This window comes from Vigna unguiculata, chromosome 1, assembly GCF_004118075.2.
Source record: "Vigna unguiculata cultivar IT97K-499-35 chromosome 1, ASM411807v1, whole genome shotgun sequence".
In the NCBI taxonomy this organism is placed as follows: Eukaryota; Viridiplantae; Streptophyta; class Magnoliopsida; order Fabales; family Fabaceae; genus Vigna; species Vigna unguiculata.
The window spans coordinates 35,249,333-35,273,001 of record NC_040279.1 but is presented as its reverse complement, the minus strand read 5'-3'; the positions used below and the strand labels follow the sequence as shown (position 1 = coordinate 35,273,001).

At 33.0% G+C, this 23,669-nt stretch overlaps 3 protein-coding genes across 3 annotated transcripts; 2 read left to right on the top strand and 1 right to left on the bottom strand.

Annotated features, from left to right (window-relative positions):
- The first annotated feature begins 462 nt into the window (after positions 1-462).
- On the top strand, positions 463-3,674 carry LOC114195638. The gene is made up of 3 exons (XM_028086178.1): positions 463-1,638; positions 2,196-2,388; positions 2,909-3,674. The coding sequence occupies exons 1-3, from the start codon at positions 808-810 to the stop codon at positions 3,415-3,417; spliced, it is 1,533 nt and encodes a 510-aa protein (XP_027941979.1). The 5' UTR covers positions 463-807; the 3' UTR covers positions 3,418-3,674.
- Positions 3,675-8,767: 5,093 nt separating this feature from the next.
- Positions 8,768-10,512, top strand: LOC114196231 (UPF0481 protein At3g47200). Its single transcript, XM_028086816.1, has one exon. It carries the CDS (start codon positions 8,975-8,977, stop codon positions 10,328-10,330), a length of 1,356 nt encoding a protein of 451 aa, XP_027942617.1. The 5' UTR covers positions 8,768-8,974; the 3' UTR covers positions 10,331-10,512.
- Positions 10,513-19,589: 9,077 nt separating this feature from the next.
- Positions 19,590-20,742, bottom strand: LOC114162997 (ethylene-responsive transcription factor ERF024). The gene has a single exon (XM_028047036.1). It carries the CDS (start codon positions 20,442-20,444, stop codon positions 19,863-19,865), a length of 582 nt encoding a protein of 193 aa, XP_027902837.1. The 5' UTR covers positions 20,445-20,742; the 3' UTR covers positions 19,590-19,862.
- Between the last annotated feature and the right edge of the window lie 2,927 nt (positions 20,743-23,669).

The window sequence follows — 23,669 nt, the reverse complement described above, 5'->3', positions numbered from 1 at the left end:
CCAACTCCAGCAAAACCAAAATAAAGAAGAAACTAAGAAAAATTAAAAAAAAAACATAACTATGATGTGATTTATGTTTTTTTAAAGGTGTTTGTGTCTTTGAGAAAGAGTGAAAGAGAAGAGCATAGATAGATTGGATTCATGCGGTTCAAATATGTATGTATGTTGGTGTTGTTGTTCTAAGAAGTGATGTAGTGGGCTTAGTCATGGTTTGTCTTTACTTGCATATGAAATTAATAGAACATGACGTTGATGTGTGATTTTCATCCATAGCTGAGATGGGAAACGGAAGGCTGGGTTAGTAAGTAAACTAGAAAATTTTAATTTCAAAACAAGATAAAAATTAAACCATAATATGGACAAAGTACATGTGTTGTGCTGGGTAAAATGTCACCGGGGAGTCAAATGCGCAACGCTGGTTAAACACATACGCAAATATCTTTATTAATAAGATGACAGTGAGCAAGAAGCAACAAGAGTTTGGTTTTTAACATGGTTTGTGCCAAGTGTGCTTTCGGCGCAAATCGCTGGGAGTGGAAAATAAAATCCCATTATTTAAGAATAATTGGTGTATGACCGAACCAGTTATCACTCTCTCTCGCCTCGATCTTATAACCCATCTTCATTTGAATCAAGAACAAAGTCTCCTCATTCTCACTCTCTTTCTCCCCGGGGGACACCATTTTTGTTTTATTTTTATTTCCTTTCGTTTTTCTCTCTTGCACTTTCACTCCCTTCTCTTGTGTGAACACAGTTCAGGCTTCACTTTTCTTAATTTGTTTGGTTCTTCATTATAGCATTTCCCTTATGGCTCACAAGTACTTGTTGCACGAGCTACTTCAGGAGGATCAAGAGCCCTTTCTTCTAAACAAGTACATTTCCGATAGGCGAAGCCAGATGAAACGGCCTTCCCCGAACAACACTTTGCAAGTCAAGAAACGCAAATCAACCAATCCAACCACAAGCTTCCCGGGGAATTTGTGCAAAAGTGCTTGTCTTTTTTCCCTCACAGACACCCCAGATTTCAGAAAATCTCCACTATTCGAATTCGCTTCCGCAGCAAAAAGCCCTTGCAAATCCCCCAACGCTATCTTCCTTCACATCCCTTCCCGAACCGCGTCTCTGCTTCTCGAAGCCGCTGTCAGGATCCAGAAACACTCCTCACCCACTTCGCGGCCCAAAACGAAAGCCCAATCCTTCGGCCTCTTGGGTTCCCTCTACAAGAGACTCACGCAACGGAGCCAGAAAAAGCGCGAGATACAGGGTGGTGGAAGCGTCAAGGTCTCGGTCAAGGACATTCTGAAGTGGGATTCCTCTGTTGGGCGAAAAAAAGGCTCCAACAAGAAAGAGGACGAAGAAACTGTGAATGTGAATGCGAATGCGTGTGAAGTGGGTGGCTTTGTGTGTTCTTACAATGGTAGAACTAGTAGTGCTGTTTGGTCAGAGACCAATGAGGATAAATCCCTCGACATGGAAACATCTAGTAGCGGCTACTCCGACGAGGTTCACTTCATAACCAATTACAAAAACCCCACCTGCTTCTGCGAAAGTCCGTTCCGTTTTGTTCTTCAAACCAGTTCTCCCTCCTCCGGCCGCCACACGCCGGAGCTTACCTCGCCAAGTTGCCACGCAACTGAGGTTTGTCTTTCTTGTTCTTGTTTTTATTATATTAATCTTTTACGGTAATTTGTTTTTTAATTTTATGTTGAACCTGGTTTGTTCTGTGGCGAGTGAGTTGACGAGGATAAAAACAGGACTCGTGAATTGAATGGTGTTCTGATTTTGTCGGTAATGGAACGTGGGTCTGTAAGTTTGGCCGGAATGTCGCTTTTCGGTGGCAATCATGGCCCTCAGTCTTTCCGAAATTTGTTAGAGAACAGCCCTGTGAGGACTGTGGAGGGTTACATATGTCAATTTCGTGTTTTTGTTTTGTTTTTCTGATTTTTCTCATAATTGTACTTTTCGATCGTGTTTCTGCCATGCAAATCTTTTCTCTCTCTTCTGGTGGGTTGTTTGGTAAATTGCTTCTTTAAAGAGTGACAAATTATGTTTTCCACTACTTCTAGTACTGGGTTGGTAAATGACTCTTTCAAAGGGTGAGAAATAAATCAGTTGAAAAGTGATTTACCAAACAACCCACTATCGAAAAATCATGTTAATATTCTAATGGATTTTTGTGTGGATAATGTTGACAGGAGAAAGAAAGTAACGAAGGCGAGAGTGTGAAGAAGTTCGAATCAGGGGAAGAAGAGGAGGAAGACAACGAACAGTGCAGTCCGGTGTGTGTGTTAGACCCACCGTTCGAGGACGATGAGGAAGGGCACGGGAACGGTGACGAAGGAGTGGAGGGTGGTTTTGATTTGGAGTGCAGCTATGCGATTGTACAGAGTATGTCACTGCTTATTTATTTTTGTACCATTCTGTGTTTGTTGTTGTGTGGTCGTTTTCCACCAACGCACCATCGTACACACTTCTTCAAAGTTGCTTGTCTGTCACAAAATACAATAAGAGGAGGGGCTAATTGCTGATGTAGTGATGTGATTGTGCTGATCTTGAACCGTGCTATCCTTGTGGGTTCCATCCGAAAGATCACAGTTGCTCTACATCCAAACGGCATTTCCCATTTATTGTGGATCCTTCACATCTAGATACAAGGCCATTGGTTATAAATTTCAATGTGACCCACTATTTTTCTTGTTAGGAGCTACGTCTTAATTCCCACCACTGCATTCAATTTGTTGGATAACATATGAGCAATCAAAATCCCACCTTGTTTCATAATATTTTTATGTACCCCAGCTTCACAATTCTTCCATACCAATAATGCTAGACACAAATATAATCTTACACTTTTTCTTTCATTAATTCAAGATTTGCCGCTAATAATATATAGCATTGAATTTTACAGGAGCCAAGCAGCAGTTACTGTACAAGCTTCGTAGATTTGAGAAACTGGCAGAGTTGGATCCGGTAGAACTTGAGAGAAGAATAATGCATGATGAAGAAGATGAGGAGGAGGATGAATCATTTATCGAAAATGAGGATAAGGAAACATCGCGTAAAGGAAATGACTGTAGAGAGGTGATTTTGAAAGGTGTGTGGCAATCAAGGGTGCATGACAGACAGCACATCCCAGATGAGTTTAAGAAGCTGGTGTCTGATCTGATAATGGAAGAAGAGAGAGCAGTTGATGGGTTTGAAGATAGGGATATGGTGATAAGAAGGATATGCAAGAGGTTGGAGTTGTGGAAAGAAGTGGAGTCGAACACAATTGATATGATGATAGAAGATGACTTCTGTAGGGAGGATGGTGGGTGGAAGAAAAATGCGGAGCAGATAAGAAACATGGCTGGGGAGCTTGAGTGTGCCATCTTCGGCTTTCTGGTGGAGGAATTTTCAGAGGAATTAGTATGCTAATTGGGGGGTAAATTCTGAAGCAGACGAGGGACTTATTAGTATGAATGATTTATCTTTATTCTTTAGAGTACAGTCTGACTTGCATGTATTGGGTATGATAGGCTAGTAGTAATTGAAAAGGAAAAGAAAAAAAGTGACCCATAAAGATAATCAGGGTATATATATATATATATATGTACATGACTCATGTTCCTAGTTGGTTGTGGGGATGCTGTAAGTCACTTTTCTTAATTTAATAATATAATTTCTTATCATGACATTTTGTTTTCAGTGATTTGAAGAAGGCATAAGCCTAATGGGTTTCTTAGATGATAAATGAGAGTTGATAAGGATTTTTCTTTTTTTTTCACCGGACCAAAACCGGACCAAAACATGTCGCTAAAATTTGTTTGTATGTTTGGGGAAGGAATATTTGAAGGTAAAAGAATTAGAGTTTGGTGCAGGGAATGGAATATTATAATTGGGTGATCTTTGTCTGGGAAAGAGGAATTTGACAGCAACTTATCAGATTAATCTCATGTTCTTTTCTTTTCCAGTGATCCTTTTATTGTTTGATGGATAAACAACTTGTCTAATTTGCATCTTGCTTTTTGCCTTTTCCTTTTGTTCTAATTACTCCAGGTGGCGTCTCTGCTTATGCTTTTCTGCTGCCATTCATCCATCACTATCATTTGGAACCTTCAAATTTGTGTTTCTCCTGGGGAACGCCACTTGTTCAATTCCGACACTGTTGCTCAAACACGTCATCGTCATAATGTCAATAGTCACCAACAAATTTAAAGTAAAAATGGCACTGAGTAATTAATGTATCTTACAGTGATTTAAAGAAAAAAAACATTACATGGCTAAATTAGATATACAGTAATAAAAGGATAACCCAATTGAACATAAAGTATGCTTCTTTGGGTCCTCGGCTTCAACACTAGAAAAACCATTACACACATATGAGTCGGACTCCGATTGTGTAGCACGTGAAATGTAATATCTTTCATGTATTATTGTTGATCAACAGCTTTGATAATAAAATCTTGCATAGTAACCTTTTTGCAGAATTCTTGGCTCTTTGTGCAGCAGAAGAATGGATGGTATTCACAGACAAGACATATATAGCAGCAGAAGCACTCAATACCTTTGTCCCTTAGGTTCATGCGGGTAGGTACAATTTTGCTGCATAATATCCACACAAACACTTTCACCTTACACTCATATTCAATATAATCCTCCAAACAGTGACCTTAGATCCTTAGATCCTTCCCCAATTTCATCCATAGCCTTCATTTAACACCACATGTGAAGAACGTATGCGCCACGAGTAAATGGGGTTATGTCCCATCTTAGCTTTAAAAAAATCCACTACTGGATCGTATTTGACTGGAAAGATCTTAGAAATCATAGTATCCGGGTTGGTACTTGTAAAAGATGTAATTTTATTGTAATTACAAAACGTCTACAGTTCATAATTAGGAATGTTTTTTTAGGAAATGAATAAATTTTTAATAGCATTAGTCATAAACGACCTCAAGACGAGACAGTTGATGTGATGTCACTTGTAAAAATCCATTATTTGAAATCACTAAAATTTCACCCAAATGTATTAATTTCCAATGCTATTTCTTGTGTTTGCTTCCCAATCTTTCAATTTCCTGAATCCAAATTGATGTGTACAATTGAATACCAAATGACAAGTTTTCTAACTATATAAATACCATTTCTCAATAAAGCACAGGGGTTTTGAAATTTTTTGAAAAAGAAAATAAGAAAAAGAAGACAATTTGAAGGAAAACTCATCAATAACATAACAACAGAAAATATATAATTTTTCCTACAATGAAAGAATGGCAAGAACACACAAAAAAGAAAATTGAATCTTCACTTTTATTTTATATTTGATCTCAAAGTTGATGTTTAATTTCGTCTATCCAATATGAAATTGTATTTTACATACGTGTGAGTGTTGGTTGATAGGAAATGTCAACTATGAAGATGAGACATGTTTGGACCGATTAGAGTGACGTGTTTGTGCTTCGAACCATTATTAATCTCCGTTATATATCTTAAACAAAAAAAAAATTCAAGTGTTTAACTAGGAGTGGGCATGGATTGGATATTTAATGATCCAATCCACATCCATTTTATATCCAAATAATTGGATTAGATTTTTGACCCAAATCCATTTTTTTAGCAAAAATAATTTGGATTTTTTTAGAATCCAGATCCAAATATTTGGATCAAGATTTAAATCCAATCCAAATATTTGGATCAAGTTTAAAATCCAGAATCCATTTTTAATAAAAGAAATTTAAATTGAATTTCTTAAAACTTGTGTCATTAAGGCCCGAATGACTCAGATGGGATCGACGACCCGAACGGACCCGACAACCCGGACGATCCAGATGGGCCCGACGACCCGAACGACCCAGACGGGCCCGATGACCCGAACGGGCTCGACAACCCGAACGGGCTAGACAACCCGAACGGGCCTGAAAACACAAACAGGCTCGACGACGCGAACGGGCCAGACGACCCAAATAGGCCCAACGACCCAGACGGGCCAGACGACCTGGACGGACAGGTCCAAATAGTCGGGCCCAATCGGGTAGTCGGGCACGTTCGAATCGTGGGGCCCGTCTGGGTCGTCAGGTACGTCAAGGTCATCAGGCCCGTCTGACTCGTCGGGCCCATCCGTGTCGTAGGGCTCGTCCGGGACGTCGAGCCCGTCTAGGTCGTAGGGCCCGTCCGGGTCGTAGGGCTCGTTCGTGTCATCGTGCCATCCGGGTCGTAAGGCCCGTGTAGGTCGTCAGGCTCGTCCGGGTCGCCAGGCCCGTCAGGGTCGTCCAAGTCGTCAAGTCCGTCCGGATCGTCGGGCCCATTCGGGTCATCCGACCCGTTCGTGTCGTCGTGCCCATCTGGGTCGTAAGGCCCGTGTAGGTCGTCATACCCATCCAGGTCGTCGGGCCCGTCCAGGTCGTCGGGCCCATCTGGGTCGTCAGGCCCATCCGGGTCGTCGGGCCTGTCTGGGTCGCCAGGTCGTCCGACCCATCTGGGTCTTCGGGCCTGTTCGGGTTGTCAGGCCTGTTCAGGTTTTTGGGCCTGCCTGAATCGTTCTGGTCTTTGGGCTGCTTGACCTGTTTTCGTCATTGGTTCTGCCTGGTCCGTTCGGGTTTTCGGGTCCGCGTGACTCATCAGGTCATTGGGCCTGATCGACTCGTTCGGTTTGTCGGGCCTGTCCGATCCGTATAGGTCGTCGAGCAAGGCCCATCCAAGTATGAATTTAGCATAGCTCATCTCAACCTTTAGTCTAACCCAACTAAATTTAAATTGAAAATTTGGATTGGATTTTTTGGATTATCCATATTTAAAAATCTTGATTTATAAAATGGATATCCAATCCATAAGATATATAAAATGTAAATTATATTGGAATCCATATCCATTAAATGGATTTTAAATGGATTAGATTTTTAATAGAATGGATTATAAATGGAGTGGATTGGATCAAGAAAATTAAATTTTTTGCCCACCCCTATGTTTAACACAAGTATTCTATTTTTCATGAGTGAAGATGTCTAACCAAGAAATACTATAATAGGAACATCGAAATTTTCAAGCTCTCTGTATCTTACCAAAGAAGAAGCATTGAATCATAATATGTGTTCTCGCAAAAGGGAATTCAAGGTGTACAATGGTCGCAATAGGATACTTTTTCTCTGTAGTCGTGTCTTTCTCAATTCTTTTTGTCGAACTTTCTTTGGAGAGTAGCTGCTTAACTTTATAGAGGTTTCCAGCTTGTCCTTGTTTCAGTTTTTTCTAGGATCGCGGTAGGTGGTTGACGTATGTCGGGGTTATCTCGACTTCCACGAGAATGTGGTTACGTTTAGCCGTTATCCTGCAAAGAGGAGATGGACTGTGAGTTTATGAATTGGGCCTTCATCTATGCACACATGTTGACTTCAAATCAGACCCAACACATTTATGCATGTCGCGCATATATGAAATGGTAGTTATTTGAAAATGATAGTGTCAAAATAACTTTTTCCTTATTTGAATGTGAAAAAACATTTTTTAAACATCATCCACATTTTAATATTTTACGACATTAGAAGGACAATCAATTAAGATTTCCAAATGTCATATTATTGATACGTGACATAACATTCAACTTACAATAGTGATATTTAAATCAATTTTTAGTATGAAAGTTTTCAATTAATATATCATAATTTTTTTCTTCTAAAATATTATGAAATCCTTTATTTGTACTAAAAATCGGTTACTCAAATTTGAAATGAAAGGTACAAACAATTCTTTTTAAAAGTTTTAATTAAAAGTTTTAATCAATTATAACTTTGTTATTCATTTTTTATCAATGATGTGATGCATATTAGGAGAAGGATAATATACTATAACAACTAAATTTTGACAACTTCCTTTTATAACATGAGTTGACATATTTTAAATGAGTTTGAAATATAAAAAAATGAAAAAATGGAAAAATTGAAAATTACTTAAAAGTTTACAACTCAGGTTGTAAGAGAAATTTATCAAAATTTAGTTAAGAAATATGGGAACAGCCTACTCTCAAGAATGTCATAGAAAAAAAAATTGAGAAGTTTATGTCACCATATCTTGTTTTGGAATCATATATATCGTCATAATTTAATGTTTAATACTAACCGTATTTGAATTTAAATTTTTACTTAGGTTTTGTCTAATCCATATATTCTCATGTTTTGAAAGAGGGATTCAACCCATTGAAATTGACTTCAGTTTAAAATGCAAACTATAGGACTTTTTTTTTCTTAAGGTTCGAATAGTGGCATGTGTATACACTACCATTAAGTTTTTTATTTTTTATTCTAATAGTGTCAAGTCCAAGCAAATGACACACCTTACTTTTCCAGGAAGATCAAGTTCTTGACACTTGCCAAGAAAAAATAATGTAATATTATATCTCCGTTTACTTGGACAAAACAAATTGAAACTTCAAATATGGCGACAGCTGTGGAAAAATCAAACTACTGATTAATAAGGTGGCCACATTGAAATTAATACAAGTCGTTTGTCCCTATATAGTTCTTACCACCTAATTCTCGTCAAATATTGATAGTGATCAATAGTCTTTGTTCCCCTACTTTCCTTCATTTCTAATTTAGTAAACTTTATAAATCTAATTTAATATATTTTGAAGGCAACTTTGTCTGAGTTCTACCAATTCTAATACCGTGTTCTTTTAAAATTATTCTTTAATAATTATAATATTAATAAAATTTCTTAATTTAATAAATAATACCTGTATAACATAATGTATAGCAATAAAACCTATAAAAGAAAATCTATAGCTAATTCAAAATCATTAATGTAAAAATCATCAGCATATGCTGATGTGACTGAGAGAGACTTTGTTCAGATGCCAAACACTTTTTGTGGCCGAATGATTTTGTAATCTTTTGGAAATTTGACAAATATGAATTGTTCTCAAGTCTAACATATGTATGAAGTCCAACCTATACAATAACACATTTGAAACATAAGCAATCATTGTGAAGATTCCAATAGCATGGATATGGAGGAAGAAGCCAATGATCAGCACACAATAGACATATGGAAGGTAATAGACAGAGAAAGGTTGGCGTCGATGGAGATGAAGATTTCGGAGAATCCCAAGTTGCTAAGCAAATCAGCGGGGAAGAGATTGTGCTGCATCTTCAGGATACCGCAGAGCCTAATCGAGGTCAACGGAAAAGCCTACACACCTCGTATCGTGTCCATAGGACCATACCACCATGCCCAACCTCGTCTCAAAATGATCGAGGAACACAAGTGGCGTTACCTCGGTTCTCTTCTCAACAGAACCAAAACCAAAGGTTTTGGCTTAGATGATTTATTCAAAGCCCTTGCCCCTTTAGAATCCGAAGCCAGAGAGTGCTATTCAGAAACCATCCCCCTTGACTCTCACGACTTCATCCAGATGATGATCCTCGACGGGTGTTTCATCGTTGAGCTCTTTCGCAAAGTCGTTGGATTAGTACCCTTTGAACGCGACGACCCTCTTGTTACCATGGCCTGGATATTACCCTTCTTTTACCGAGATTTTCTCAAGCTTGAAAACCAGATCCCGTTCTTCCTCCTGAACCGGTTATTCCAAGTTACGAAACTACCGGGAGAAAAGTCAACGTGGACTCTGTCAACTCTCGCCATGATGTTCTTCAACAACTCGTTGCAGAGAGCAGAAGATGTTGCTGCCTGGGCCAACGTGAAGGGAAAACACTTACTCGACTTGGTTCGTTCCAGTTTCATTCCGAACCACGAAGAAACTAGAGAGCCGAGAAAAAGAGTGACCACGCCGACCCACGTGATCCACTGCGTCTCTAAGCTTCGTAGGGCCGGGATTAAGATCAACCCCGGCAAGGAAAGCGAGAGTTTCCTTCACGTGACGTTCAGGCGCGGCGTGATTGAAATGCCACCGCTTACAATGGACGATTTCATGAGTTGCTTTTTGCTGAACTGCGTGGCGTTTGAGCAGTGCTACAGTGGCTGCTCCAAGCACTTCACGGCCTACGTCACTCTCTTGGACTGTCTCGTCAACACTTACAGGGACGTTGAGTATTTGTGTGAACGGAATGTGGTCGAGAACCACTTTGGGACTGAAGGAGAAGTTGCCAGCTTCGTCAACAACGCCGGAAAAGATGTGGCGGTTGATTTGGATTTGTGTTATTTGTCTCAGCTCTTCAATGATGTTCATAGATATTACAGAAACAGTTGGCACGTTCAGTGGGCTAGCTTCAAGTACACTTACTTTGATACGCCATGGTCGTTTATCTCTCTTCTTGCCGCCTCCGTATTGCTGCTTCTCACGGTGGCTCAGACCTACTTTGCGGCTTCTCAGTATTTTAAAGACTCCGCAAAACAATGATCTACGCTCCAGTCGTCTTGGAACGAAAAGTTTAGGATCTTGTAGCCAAAATCACTGTTTACTTTCGGTTCACTCAAGATAAATTTAATTGGATAGAAACATGTGTTGTAAATTCGATTATTTAAATTAATATGAAGTATGTAGGGTAGTGTTATTTTATATGAAAACTTTTTATATTTGTATACCTGGTGTTTCAAAATAAATATATATATTTACTTGTTGATAAAAAAAAAAATGTATGGTAGTGTTTTTGTGAATATTGTTCATTCAAGTACGGCAATTTTGGAGTTGTAATATGGTTAATTATTCAATGTGTTCACTAATATAGTTATTCTAGATTACTTATTTTTGGGAGTATGATTATTTTGAATTAGGTAGTTCAAGAATAACTTTGCTGTAGTATACCCCCATTAGGATGTATGGTTATTGTGGATTATAATTTCTTGGAATATACTTATTTTAAAGAAAAAAGCATGGGAATATATATATATATATATATATATATATATATATATATATATATATATATATATATATAGATTGATATTATGAGAATGTGGATATTACAAATTACATAATATACGAATATGATTATTTTAGATTTTAAAATATAATTATTTTGAATTACATAAGTCACAAATATTCACAATAAAAAAAATCATTTAATGACCAAAATGACATGGTAACAAAAGTCCTAATTACAAAGTAATTACTAACCAAATTTTAATTTTATTGCTAAATATTTACTGAAAATTTCTATCTTATTTCAATATTTAATAATTTGGTCATCCCTGACCAATTTAACAACTAAAAAGCGTTACTTATTTCAATTATTTGATGTAGAAATTAAAAAACTTACCAAAGTTATTTCAATTATTTGAAAACTACTGCTTTTATGGAAATGCAGGAAAAAAAAAAGTGGGCCTTTTTACGGGCGACAAATTTATGGCCCAAAGAATGCGGACTTTGCAAAGATGAGCTTGCACCTATCATCATCTGTTTAGAATCTTAGCTGTTCATTAAAAATGTTTTTCAATGACGTTCATATATGGAAAATCATCCACACGTGAGATGATGTTGTGTTTCTTTTTAGACTTTTTCATCTCTCATTTTTTTTTTTTAATTTAAGGAATTCATTATAAATACGTTTAGTAGCTTTTAAATAATAAATTAAATTTGGATTCTGCACAAAATATCCATTCATGGAAGGTTTCGTGACTCTCCCAGGTAGTTTACAGTGACACGTCTTATTTGGCCGAAAGCACAAGGAATCAAAATGGTGAAGTCTGCAAGACACGGTCTTCCTTTGACCGTCACCTTAACATTTGAATTGTGAAATGGTTGGTCCCAGAATCTGTCAAGAATTCTGGTATATAAATACTAGACATTTGGTCTTGCCTCATCATTTATCTTCTATCATTCATTCACAACAGAACAAAACCACCCAAATTAACAGGTTTCCCTTTGCATCCACCACGCAATACCCATCTCCATGACTGCTTCAAGTGAAAAGTTTCTGTTAAATCAACTTCCTCAACCGGTAAGACCCTCGAATAGTTATGACACGACCTTAGGAATATCATCAACAATTTATCCCCCACAACAACCGATTGATGAGAATTATGTGCCACCAAGCATGGTAAAAGATGAAGAGGGACAAAGGAAAGTCGCCCTTGTATCTAAGCTTGTGAATCGCGTTTTCGATGAGTTCCAGAAAGTAGAACAAATGTTGAGTGAAGAAACCCAGAACACCACTTCCCGTGGTCTTCGGCAACCTGTTCAAGAGAAGCTTGAACGCTTCAAGGTTCGATATCTTTCTACCCAAGAGGTTGTTAAAGATGACGACAACAAATAGTGAGACTTTGTTCAACTTTAGTTTTTTACTCTTGGAATGTAATTTTCAGATGATTCATATAATTATCAATTGTCAATCATATGGATTAGGGTAACTAAACCTGTAACAAAATTCGTTAATTCTTTTTAGATTCGTTTATTACTGCCAATGTTGCTGGCCCATGAAATTTTACCATTTTTTCTTTATTTGAATCTTCTTTTCTGTGTGGTTCGTCTCTTGAAGTAAAGAAAAAGGAAAAATATCATTTGGATTGTTCTTTAAGAAACAAATTTGAGTTGGACTGAAGCTTGCAAAATTTCCTCTTTTCTAATTTTTTTTTCCCATCAGATTCACTCGAGAAGAATAAATCAATTGAGACGTGTATAGTGACATATTCAAAACATTATATTCCATGGTTGAAAGCCATTTTACAACTTAGCAATTTTTTTTTCTTTTTAAGGATTAAATCTAGTCATTTCTGAATTTGAGAATTAAATTATTGTAAAGTTTTGAAATATAAACTAATTTTAATTTTATTGTGATAGTTAAGAGATCAAAAATATATTTAACCCTTAATTTTAATCATTACAAAAATTTTCTTTATTAAATTTAAAAGTTAGTAACTTATCAATATCCTTAATTATTTTGTATAAAAATAACTAACAACTTGAATATTTATTCAGCTACAGAGTGTAGGAAAATTTATCAAATATGTGTAACTTTTTTTCCATTTCACATATGTGGCCAATCTTTAAAAAATGATTAAATATATTTTTCTTTTAAAATTATTTAAAAAATGCATTTTGTTCATAATTAGATATATACTTATATTTTGTCTTTACATTTTAATGAGAAGAATATTTTATTTAACTTGAATAAAGCGTAAGGACAATATATATATATATATATATATATATATATATATATATATATATATATATATATATATATATATATATATAATTGAGAGATGAAACAATTTTTTAACGTAATTTGAAATAAAAAAAAATTAACCTTTTAAAAAATTAAGAACATGTAAAAAGTCCCTATATGAAACAACTTCGCTGTAAAAAGGTCGTTTTTATGCAATCTGACTTCCAGACTAGAGTGGACTTTCCATATAAAATCATATTTGGTCAACACATGTTTAGTATTATTAATAAAGTTGTGTGACACACAACTTATAAACTTTTTCCTTTTTTTTTCTTATAATTTATGGTGAAGTGCTCTATTTGCATTTGCATGACTAACCTCAAACACACTACAATTGTACGAACATTACATAATTTCAGGTTAATCCATACAATACTAAAATTGTGTTATTTATTCACAACTTCAACTTAAATAATTGTTGTAGTGAAACAATTTCACCACAATTAAAATAAAAACAAATCAAACTAATCAAAATTATGTTTGTGCCGAGTAACTTTAAAGTTGTGTTCACCTTAGTCGTCCACTTTTCTCAACAAAAAAAAAACATTGTGTTGCATAAAACATGATTTATTCAAAACGTAATTTCTTAAAAAATTGTCCATTTCTATAAAACTAAAATAAATTACACTGTAAAATTTCCGCTAAAGTATCCTTGGACTCGCAATGGGATGAGTAATATAAGTTATGGGAAGCAATTGGTGTGAGTTAATAAGACAACACTAGTTATTGTTAGGTTAAAATTTTATTTTGATCATTTAACTTTTATGAAAAATTTAATTAAATTTCTTATTTTTATTTGATTTAATTTAGTTTTCTAATTCTTTAAAATGATTCAATTATATCCTTTTAGTTATATTGATATTAAATGTTTTTTATAATGTATACATTACATCATTTTACCTACAAAATAAAATAAATTTAAATATTTAGACTTTTAGATGAAGTAATTTAATTTATTAATTTTAACTAAAATTTAACATTAAATAAAAACTAATAATTTAATTGAATTTTTTATAAGAATTAGATAATTAAAAGAATATGTTAACCGATCATGATGTATGCAGAGGAGGCAGAGTTGAGAAAGGTTTATGTTACCTAGATAGAGTTGATGAATTGATTTATGTGAAATTAGTGGAGCTAGATTATTGTGTTGCCACTCTCTACTACTTCTTTCGGGGTTACTCACCAAATCTATGTTTAGAAATGACTGCAAGATTTTACTATTATGTGAATTTTGAAAACATCATCTACTGGCTACGTACTGCCATTAAAAAAACAATAAATACTATACCCCTATTATTACTTTAGAGTAGTGGTGATAGTGGTACTCTCGCTAGGTTTCTTGTTCTAAATGAGCTCCAAATTCAATATCAAAATCCAAATATTATTAACGTACCCGTTTAAAGATCCAAATTCACTTTCTCAAAAAAAATCAATAACTATCAATTTTGCTATTGAGGTAAATTCTACATATATTTAAAGTTACACGTTTTCGGTCAGAAAAAAAGGATAAAGCAAGGTTTTCCTAATTCACATTGTGTATACTGAAAAGAAGAGTAATTAAAGTAATTTATGATCTTAATCATGTCATGACCTCAATAAGTAGACATGAATAAAGATTCTTTTTTAAACTTTCATGTGGTTTAACTGATTCTTTTGGAAAATTATGTTTTGACAATTTTTTTTTGACAAATTTGAAAAAAAAAATTAAAAAAAATAATTTTTTTAATTAAACTAAAATAATAAAATATTACTTTCTTTATTTAAATAAGTAATTTGTCTTGTTAAAAGAAACTTTACTAAATTATCATTTTTCATTCTTTTTATCTGGACATCTTGAAAAAAAAAAAAAAAACTGATTCAGTCCATTTTTCTTGTCGAATGACAAATTTAACTTTTATGGGTCAATATGGGATTGTAATTTTCTGATAAGGATTTTTATTTCATTATCCAATAACAGGGGTATAGTATTTATTTATTTTGTGTTATGAAGAGGGATTAGCTAAACATTGTATATAATGAAGCATTTATGGAGGTCTTTATAAATGGGCCCACTTGCCTTAACTCTTTGAAAGAGAGAAGACAAGGTGTGGCAGTGGCACAGTGAAAACTACAGTGCAATTTGTAATTGTGGATTGGATTTGGACAAAATTCATTGTACCAAATATTTTGTCACTAATTAGTGGTTTTCGATAAGACAGTTGTAATTGCCTCTAAAAAAGTTTAGGTAACTAAACAAATCTTTACAAATTTTGAAGTGTAACTTGTAGTTTGTAAAAAAAAATCATTTTTTATTTTTAATAGAGTATTTCTATCTTTAACAATATATGAAGCCTATTCTAAGAATTAATTATATATTATTTATTAATATTAACTCAATTTTTATAAAAATTAAAAAAATATAAATATACAGACATGACAACGTATGAGTTTTTGTTAGTATATATAAACATAATTTAATCTTTATCCAGAGTGGTGGGTTAAAGATTTAAATTATTAATATCATGGGTAAAAATTGTTTAAAACTATATTTTACTCGTATAGTAATCTTAATAGTTTAATTTTAATCTATTTAAAATTTTATCCATTTTTTTGTTCTTTTAGTTTGAAAGTATTCTATATTTTTTCACACGTACGTTTCAATAGCGTTTTTTAAGCTCCATTAGACAGCAGTTTTTGACTAAAAGTGAATTATTTTCGATTAAAGAGATGAAAAGAATTAGAGAGATTAAAATTTCAATTTAAGAAAAATATCTAAAATTGTAAAAACATATTTAGAAACTAATTTAATTAAGAGTATAAAATAAACGTCTTTGATAATGCAACGAGTACATCTTTACGAATAGTGATGATTTCCTTGTCTAAATATAAATAAACCATTTGAAAATTAAAATTGGATAGCAGATGAAATAAAAAATAAATAAATAAATAGTAAAAAGATTATGTTTTATAAAAACAAGTGAATACTTTATAAATTATTCATGACAACGTGGGTTTAGATCGACGGTCCAATCTTAGGTCTATCAAAAATAATAGGACGAGTTGAGATATTAAATTTGCAAGTCAGATCCATCAAAGTTCGATCCACATAATTTGTGGCCTGCGTGAGCTAACCCATGATCCGCATAATCTAACACCTCTTATCCTAACTTAGTAATAAGTTCATGTTTTGATGTTATTTATTAGACACTTTTATGGTCTAGGACTGTTACAATGGTGTTTATTGAACTTGTTTTTATGCTCTAGGACTTGTTTTATTTGAATGTTTTGATGCTTCAAATATTAAAATTGTGATGATGATTTTGATTTGTTATATTAGGTTGTGTTCATGCATGCTCCATGTTTGTTTTATTAGACTGTTTTGATGCTTAAAAATTAGAATTATGATGTCCGAGACTTATTTTTTTTAAGTCAAAATGTCCACATATGTGGGCCAATCCCATGGGCCCATAAGTATGCAGGTGGATCATATTTTCAAACCCACAATTTTTCTATAAGGCAGGTCAGTCAGTTTGTTTTAATGCCTACAGTAGTAAATCATTTTTCTTATATAAAATGTTCTTACTTTTAGTAGTTTAAATTTATTTTAATAACTTTTATTGTTATCATTAAGAGAATCGGGTTAAGAAAAGAGAGAAAACGAATTTATTTTGGTATTATCTTGTACTTTTTACATAATAATCATCAAAATACATAACAATATTCACCTTTATAATTTCATTTTTTACTTGATTAAAGGTATACTATATACAAAATCATTAAATAACAATCCATTTTAAATATCAGAATCCTTAGTCAAATATTAACTAAATTAGATATAATTTTATAAAGTAAAAATTATTAGTATGTAAAATATTCTCTATATTTATATATGAATAAAAAATGATAACTAGTTTGTGAATTACTATTAGTGTTTAAGTTAGTCCCTAATTAATTGGTAACTAAAATCTTGCTGGCTAATATTATAGATAAATTTGCATTCTAATTTACAAATCAATTATAATTTTTTATTTATGATAGAAAATATTTTAAATACTAATAATTTTTAGTTTATAAAATGGTATTTAAATTAATCAATATAGTGACTAATTATTTTTTACCTTATAAAATTGTTTAAAAGAATAGCTAACAATATACAATTATCATATATTTATTAAAATACAACTTTTAAATTAGTGTATAAATTTGAGTTCATAAATTTATTTTCTTATAGCAAGAAGTTTGAAGGGTTTTCACAAGATGATTTTGGTCTTTTAAGAACAAATTTTAAATATTTTCTCACCATCTACCTTGCGTGGCCTAAATATTGTGTTATTTCTATGCTTCCAAGCCTTTTAAATTATTGCTACCCATAACACCTTCTAAACTTTATTTTGTTTTTTATTTAGGCTAGATGCATAGAAGTGTTGAAAGAGAAAGGAAAACATATTATGACGAACATATCTAACACCTATCCACTGATCACAAAGACCACAAACTGACCCAAATATGTAACAAGTACAAAACATATGATTAACATTATCCTCCACAACATATAATTAGTATTATCCTCCACCTGCTTACATAAATTACATAAGTTACCCACCTCAATTCTTTTATGGGCTAAATTTACTTTTGTTGAAATTTGATTCATCAACACTTCGCAGACCAAATATTATATTGTTCGTAATGTTTTTACACTCCAAAAAGTACTGAACAAATTGGTATTATCTCCTATCATAGTATTTTGCAATATAATATATTATGTTAGAGGACAATACCAATTTACAAAGAATGACTATTTTCATATTAATTACCAAATATGAATTTTCAAATAGACATATAATAACTATATTCATTACAATATTATTAAATTGTTTTCTTTAAACCAAAGTATTTTTTCATTTTATCACGAGGATAGAAACAATATTTATTAATATGAAATTAAAGAAAATTAAAAATAATGAGACAATCACAATAACAATTGGATAAATGAAAGAATATTGAAAAACTACATCATAAGACAGAGTTATTCCAATTCATAACTAATGCATCGAGGCCTGTTACATTACAAATATATCATTGTATTCTAATATGTTTACTAATTCTAGATATAGTGTGACAAAATAATCTTAAAAATAATAAAATAATATTCACTTTCATTAACTTTCAACTTGAGTCTTTACTATGAAAGTGTTATACATGTCTAACAGATCTTTTGTTTATGCATTTTCTCAATTTATTACACCCATTAAGCGCTTGTCGAATTTTCCAAAAGTTAATTAGGAATTCCCCTCAAACTTCACCCGTCAAATACATAGTCTCAGATTTTTTTTATCATTAAATGGTTTGCAGATAAGAAAATTTGTATGACAATTGTCAATTGTATTGAATAAGTCCTATAACTACTTTATTGAACATACTAAATTATACACTCTTTTTGTACTTTTTTTCTATCCCTTTTTATTTCCTCTCGTTTCTCTCATGCTATGTTTATCGTTACTTTTGCAAGAATTGCTGCGTGTTTCTTTTGATACTACTTGAATTTGGTGCGCTTCAAAGACATGCACAAACATATAGTCAAACATTTTAATATATACACGTATGGAATTACACGCATGCATGACTTGAGAACCAATACCTATCAAGGGAAGGTAAGGTGTCAATATCACAAAAATATGCTCAATGGTGTGTGTTTTTTACGTTGAATAAAACTTTGGAATAGAATTATATATTATTTCTTTACATAATTTTAATCTATAGTTTTTTTATACCATTCATTTTATTTGACACCTGTCTTTGTTTCTGGTTTTGATGCCTTTCTTTCAATTTTCGTATCCACATAATAACTTTTCTCCTTTAAAAACTCTATTTTCTTGAGAATGAAACATCAACAAAAGTGTAATTAAGGTGGACCACAAGTAGATGCTTGAGTTTGAAACAGCCTCCAAGAAGCTAGATTTTGCCTACATTATTCTTGTAACCTCAATAAAATAGTAGGCTGAAACATGATTATGATACCAGCACTCATTAATTCCATGAAGTAATAATCAATTCTGAATGATTAAGCCTTCCCACCACTTGCCCCCTTTTCTTTACCAAACTAGCTACCATATCTGCTTTCTCATTTTTCTCTACATTCCCATTTTTATCAAATCCCCACGGAGAGAATGAAGCTAGGGAAACACCACAATGCATTAATATTCGAATTTCTTTTCTATTTCAACCTCAGTCATTTTAATTGCTCCCTGGGATCTCTTCAAACCAAGTTTCTCACTAGTAGCAACCTACGACTAGGTTTTAAAAAATTCTGTTTGAAGTGAGGGAGACATTTAATTATGCTTTGCAAGAAACCTAAAATAAAATGGCCGGTGGCATATATATATGAGTGTCTCCAAATTAAGCAAATTTGTTAAACCTACCAGAAAGAGCACCTGCAAATATACCAGCTGAGAATTAAGGTAACATATATATCAATAACCAAAAAAAGATTATTTAATTAACATGTTACATAAACATTACATATACATAGATTCGAGGTGAAACAGCAACAAACCTCAGTATAACTAGGTAGTACTGTACACAAGACAAAAAAGAAAAACCAAATGGAAAGAGACTAAGAAAGATACACTTTCCACACACACTATACCTTTCCTGGTGTCTAAGCAAAGACTGGATACAAGGCTTCTCCCATAATTCATTATTACATATTACTTATTAATTATACCTTTCCTTATTAAGATTTTTGCATTATTAGTATAAAAGGTTATTTACCATGGATAGTAACTAGTAAGGGAACCCCCAGAGATTAGGATTTTCATCCATGTAGTCATAATCCGTAGCAGAAAAATTGTCAAAACGAGGAGGGCTGAGTAGCATTCCTTCAGCCATGTTGACCAGAATATTGGGCATGTCGAAGATCAAGTCCTCATCCACAAAGTGGTTTAAGTTTCCCCCAGAAAACTCTTGCGCCATTGAAACCGAAACATTCCCTCCTCGGCTTCCTTCACTCAGTGCATCATTAGCCGCTCCGACGGCGGCGGCAGCACTGGCCGCCGCCATCTGAATGTCACGAGCAGCGGACGAAGCAGGGACGGGAAGAGAAGAGGCGGAGTCAGGGAAGTTGAGTTCGGCATCCTTCCCCTTAAGAGCAAGCGCTGCCACGTCATAGGCAATAGCCGCCATTTCCGGGGTGGCAAATGTCCCTAACCAAATCCTGTTAGGTTTTCTGGGCTCACGGATTTCAGAAACCCATTTCCCACTGCTCCTACGCCTCACTCCGCGGTACACAGGGTGGCGCCCTGTGTTACTACCGTTAGAGGCTCCGGTGCTTGATGCAGCACACGTGGTGTTGTTGGTGGAACGCATGGTGGTGATTGTGAGGGATATCTGAGGTGAAGGATGATGATGGCAGTTGGCAGTTGAGGGGAGCCATTTATTGGGGTTAGAATTGCGATGGCTGGAGAAGGAGTTCTGAGATGGAAGTGCAAACCAGTTGTTGATGAACTACGGTGTGTGAAGGATTAGGGTGTAAGCCAGCTTGGTGATGTTGGATAACTGGGTTGGAGTTGGAGAGCGTTTTACCAAAATTATAAAATAAAAATCAAAATGAAGAGGCTATTAGCTGCTTGCTGCTCCTCTTAAAACCACGTCAAAATTATCAACAGTGATATTGCACTTTCTCTATGCACATCACTAACCACCATTCTTGCTTTTTTTTTCAACAGGGATTTTGATATCTTCCACAGAACGTGAAATTCCCATCTTATACTATTATTCTATAACATAATATAAGACTGCTGACGTGGATTTTTTCAGTGGCTGTGTTTTATCAGACCAGGTTATGGTTTTCTTTTCTTAGTTACCCTTCGTTTATTTTGTCCCTCCAATTAGGTAGGGTTTCTCCTCCTGCTGCTGCATTGGTATCAGAATTTGGAAGGCTTTACGTAGTTTTTCTTCCTCAGCACATGTTTATGAACAAATTTTACCTTTTTGCTGTGCTATTTGTATGCTGCCAAGTTCATTTGTAGGTGTATTAAGTTGGTTTCAGACGCATAAAAGAACTAGCAGACTAGATCATAGACTCGTGAAATCAGTGTGTTGCTATTGAAAATTTTAGGGATACATATATATAAATAGAGTGATATATAAATGAATGCAAATTATTATCTCTTCTTTGCATTTATCTCTTTCCTATCAGTCCGGGATAAGAAATGAAAATACTCTTCACTTCGTTATAAGCCAGGTTGAAGCCCGTAACATATTATTGCCCCACGTAATATTTAGCTAAGTTTTGGAGAAAATGATAAAATTGTTGGATTTCATAAAAAATAGCTTAATAAAATATCATTTAATTGGCATTGCAAAATATTTTAAATCTATAGTTTCATAAATGAATATTCTTAAGCTTTTGCCTATATATGTTGCTTGGTCAATTGATGAGCTGCTTAAAAACAGAATTTAGTTTCCTATTTAATCACTAGTTTTGACAACTATCACTCTTTCATTATATTCATTCAACGCTGAAAGTTGAAGATTGAAACAGAAGTTAACTTGAGACATAGCAACTACCCATGAATTGATTGAGAAGATATATATATATATATATATATATATATATATATATATATATATATATTGAAAATCTAAAAATAAATTTAAATTTTACATTGAGTAAAAATGTGTAAAATTAAATATAATGTAAAAAAAAGATTGATAAATTCATTATGTTAAAATTTCAGGTTTAAGGTGTTATTAATTTTTTATGTATAAATTGGACGCATATTTCTTTATGTTAAAAGTTTATCTTTATAATCAGCTGATAGAGGGTAAAAATAAGGGTGTCACAATATTTATATGCTTTATTTTGAGGTTTATAAAACATAAAACAAAACTAATTTTGAGCAAAAACATTGAATTGGTCTGTCTTAAACACTCATTAGTGGAGCAAAGAGAAGATTGCAAAGCAATTTAACTCTTTAAAAGATATTTGTTTAACTGGATTATTTACATATATTGTAGTCAATTAACTTTGATACTACTCCTAAGTCTCTTTAGGTATTTACATGAAAGACTCAATAACGATAAATCATGAGTTTAAATCACATAAAAAAAATCACCCAGTCCCAAAACTTTAAACCAATATGTTTGAATTCCCCGCAAGGTCTATGATAATGAGTTTGAGAACATTTTTGAAAGCAAATAGAATGTATTTACGGTATGTTTAGGAGAATTCCCCACATGAGATTGAGAGGAGTGTCCCTTTCTGTACTCCACAATGGAGCATGGCAATGGTTGTAGGTGCATGCACTTTAAGAAAATGAAATGAAAAAAATTATCAATGGATATTATCACTTCCTTGACCGATCATACAGGTGGTCGCAAAAGTAAAACTGATAGCCAATTACTACGTTCAATACATTTTGCCTAAATAGAAAGTTGGAAAATAATTGTTCTTCCCAATTATAGAAATCGGAGATGTAATTTTTTATTTGATTTTTTTTATTACTATTATTATTATTAAAACTTTAATTTTTCACATTTCAAAATTTCAATTGGTAACCCGAATCAGAAATGGTCTCTTTTTTTCCTAATTTATGGAGTTAGAGGTGAGATGTAAAATAGTCTTTTCTCAAATGGACTCAGATTAATAAATTTACATTCCTATTAAAAAATTCATTTTCATTCTCGTCCTATCAAATTTTTGTCTTATTTTCATTCTCACCGAGTAACGGTATATACTCTTAGCCGCTTTATACTGTTTCAATATTAATTAATTAATTTTTTCAAAATAATAAAAAAGTATGGTAAAAGAAATATAATATCAAGTATTCAATACTAAAAGGATGATTGTTTATTCGATAACAAATATTTATAAAAAATTATAATTGTATACGTTTCAAATTAAAAATACCAAATAACATTTAATGAGAATTAAAATATTTATTAAATTTGTAAATATTAATGAAACCTAGTTGATAAAATTTAAATGTATTTTTAAGAAAATATAAAAGAAAATTAAATATTCAAATTAAAATAAATTTAAAGGTTTGTTTACTTCAGATTTTAAAATTTTAATGAATATCTTTTTTATATACTAATAGAAGTTATAATACATCTTGTATTTTTAGAACTTCAATATATGTTGGATGGTGATAAAAAGAAATTCATGACAATTACATTAAATTTGTATATTACAATAAATAAAATTTATTTATACAATTTTAGTAACAAAATTATAGTATAATAATGAGTTAAAAAATAATCATATAAAAAATATCAAAATAATATTTTACACAATAAAAATATTAAAATATTATAAAATGTGTGTGTTATAAAAAATTTGAGAGACTATTGAATGAAATCACACCAAGGAAAACAAATATATAATTAAGGGTATGATAAAATAAAAAATATTTTAGAGATCTAAGAAAAATTTTAAATATCAACATAGTCAAACATAGTCAATGGTTAAGAAATAACGAAAGTTGTTTAGTAAAACAAAATAATTTTTCAAATGAAACAATAATTTATATTACCTAGTAAATGAAAGGTTTATGCTATTGAACACTCAAAGTGGAAGTTTAAACATTC

Excerpts from the sequence above, each read along its gene's own strand:
- LOC114195638 (XM_028086178.1), top strand. The coding sequence starts at position 808 with ATGGCTCACAAGTACTTGTTGCACGAGCTACTTCAGGAGGATCAAGAG. Across the intron at positions 1,639-2,195 it reads CAAGTTGCCACGCAACTGAG|GAGAAAGAAAGTAACGAAGG; the intron begins GTTTGTCTTTCT and ends TAATGTTGACAG. Across the intron at positions 2,389-2,908 it reads CAGCTATGCGATTGTACAGA|GAGCCAAGCAGCAGTTACTG; the intron begins GTATGTCACTGC and ends TGAATTTTACAG.
- LOC114196231 (XM_028086816.1), top strand. The coding sequence starts at position 8,975 with ATGGATATGGAGGAAGAAGCCAATGATCAGCACACAATAGACATATGG.
- LOC114162997 (XM_028047036.1), bottom strand. The coding sequence starts at position 20,444 with ATGCGTTCCACCAACAACACCACGTGTGCTGCATCAAGCACCGGAGCC.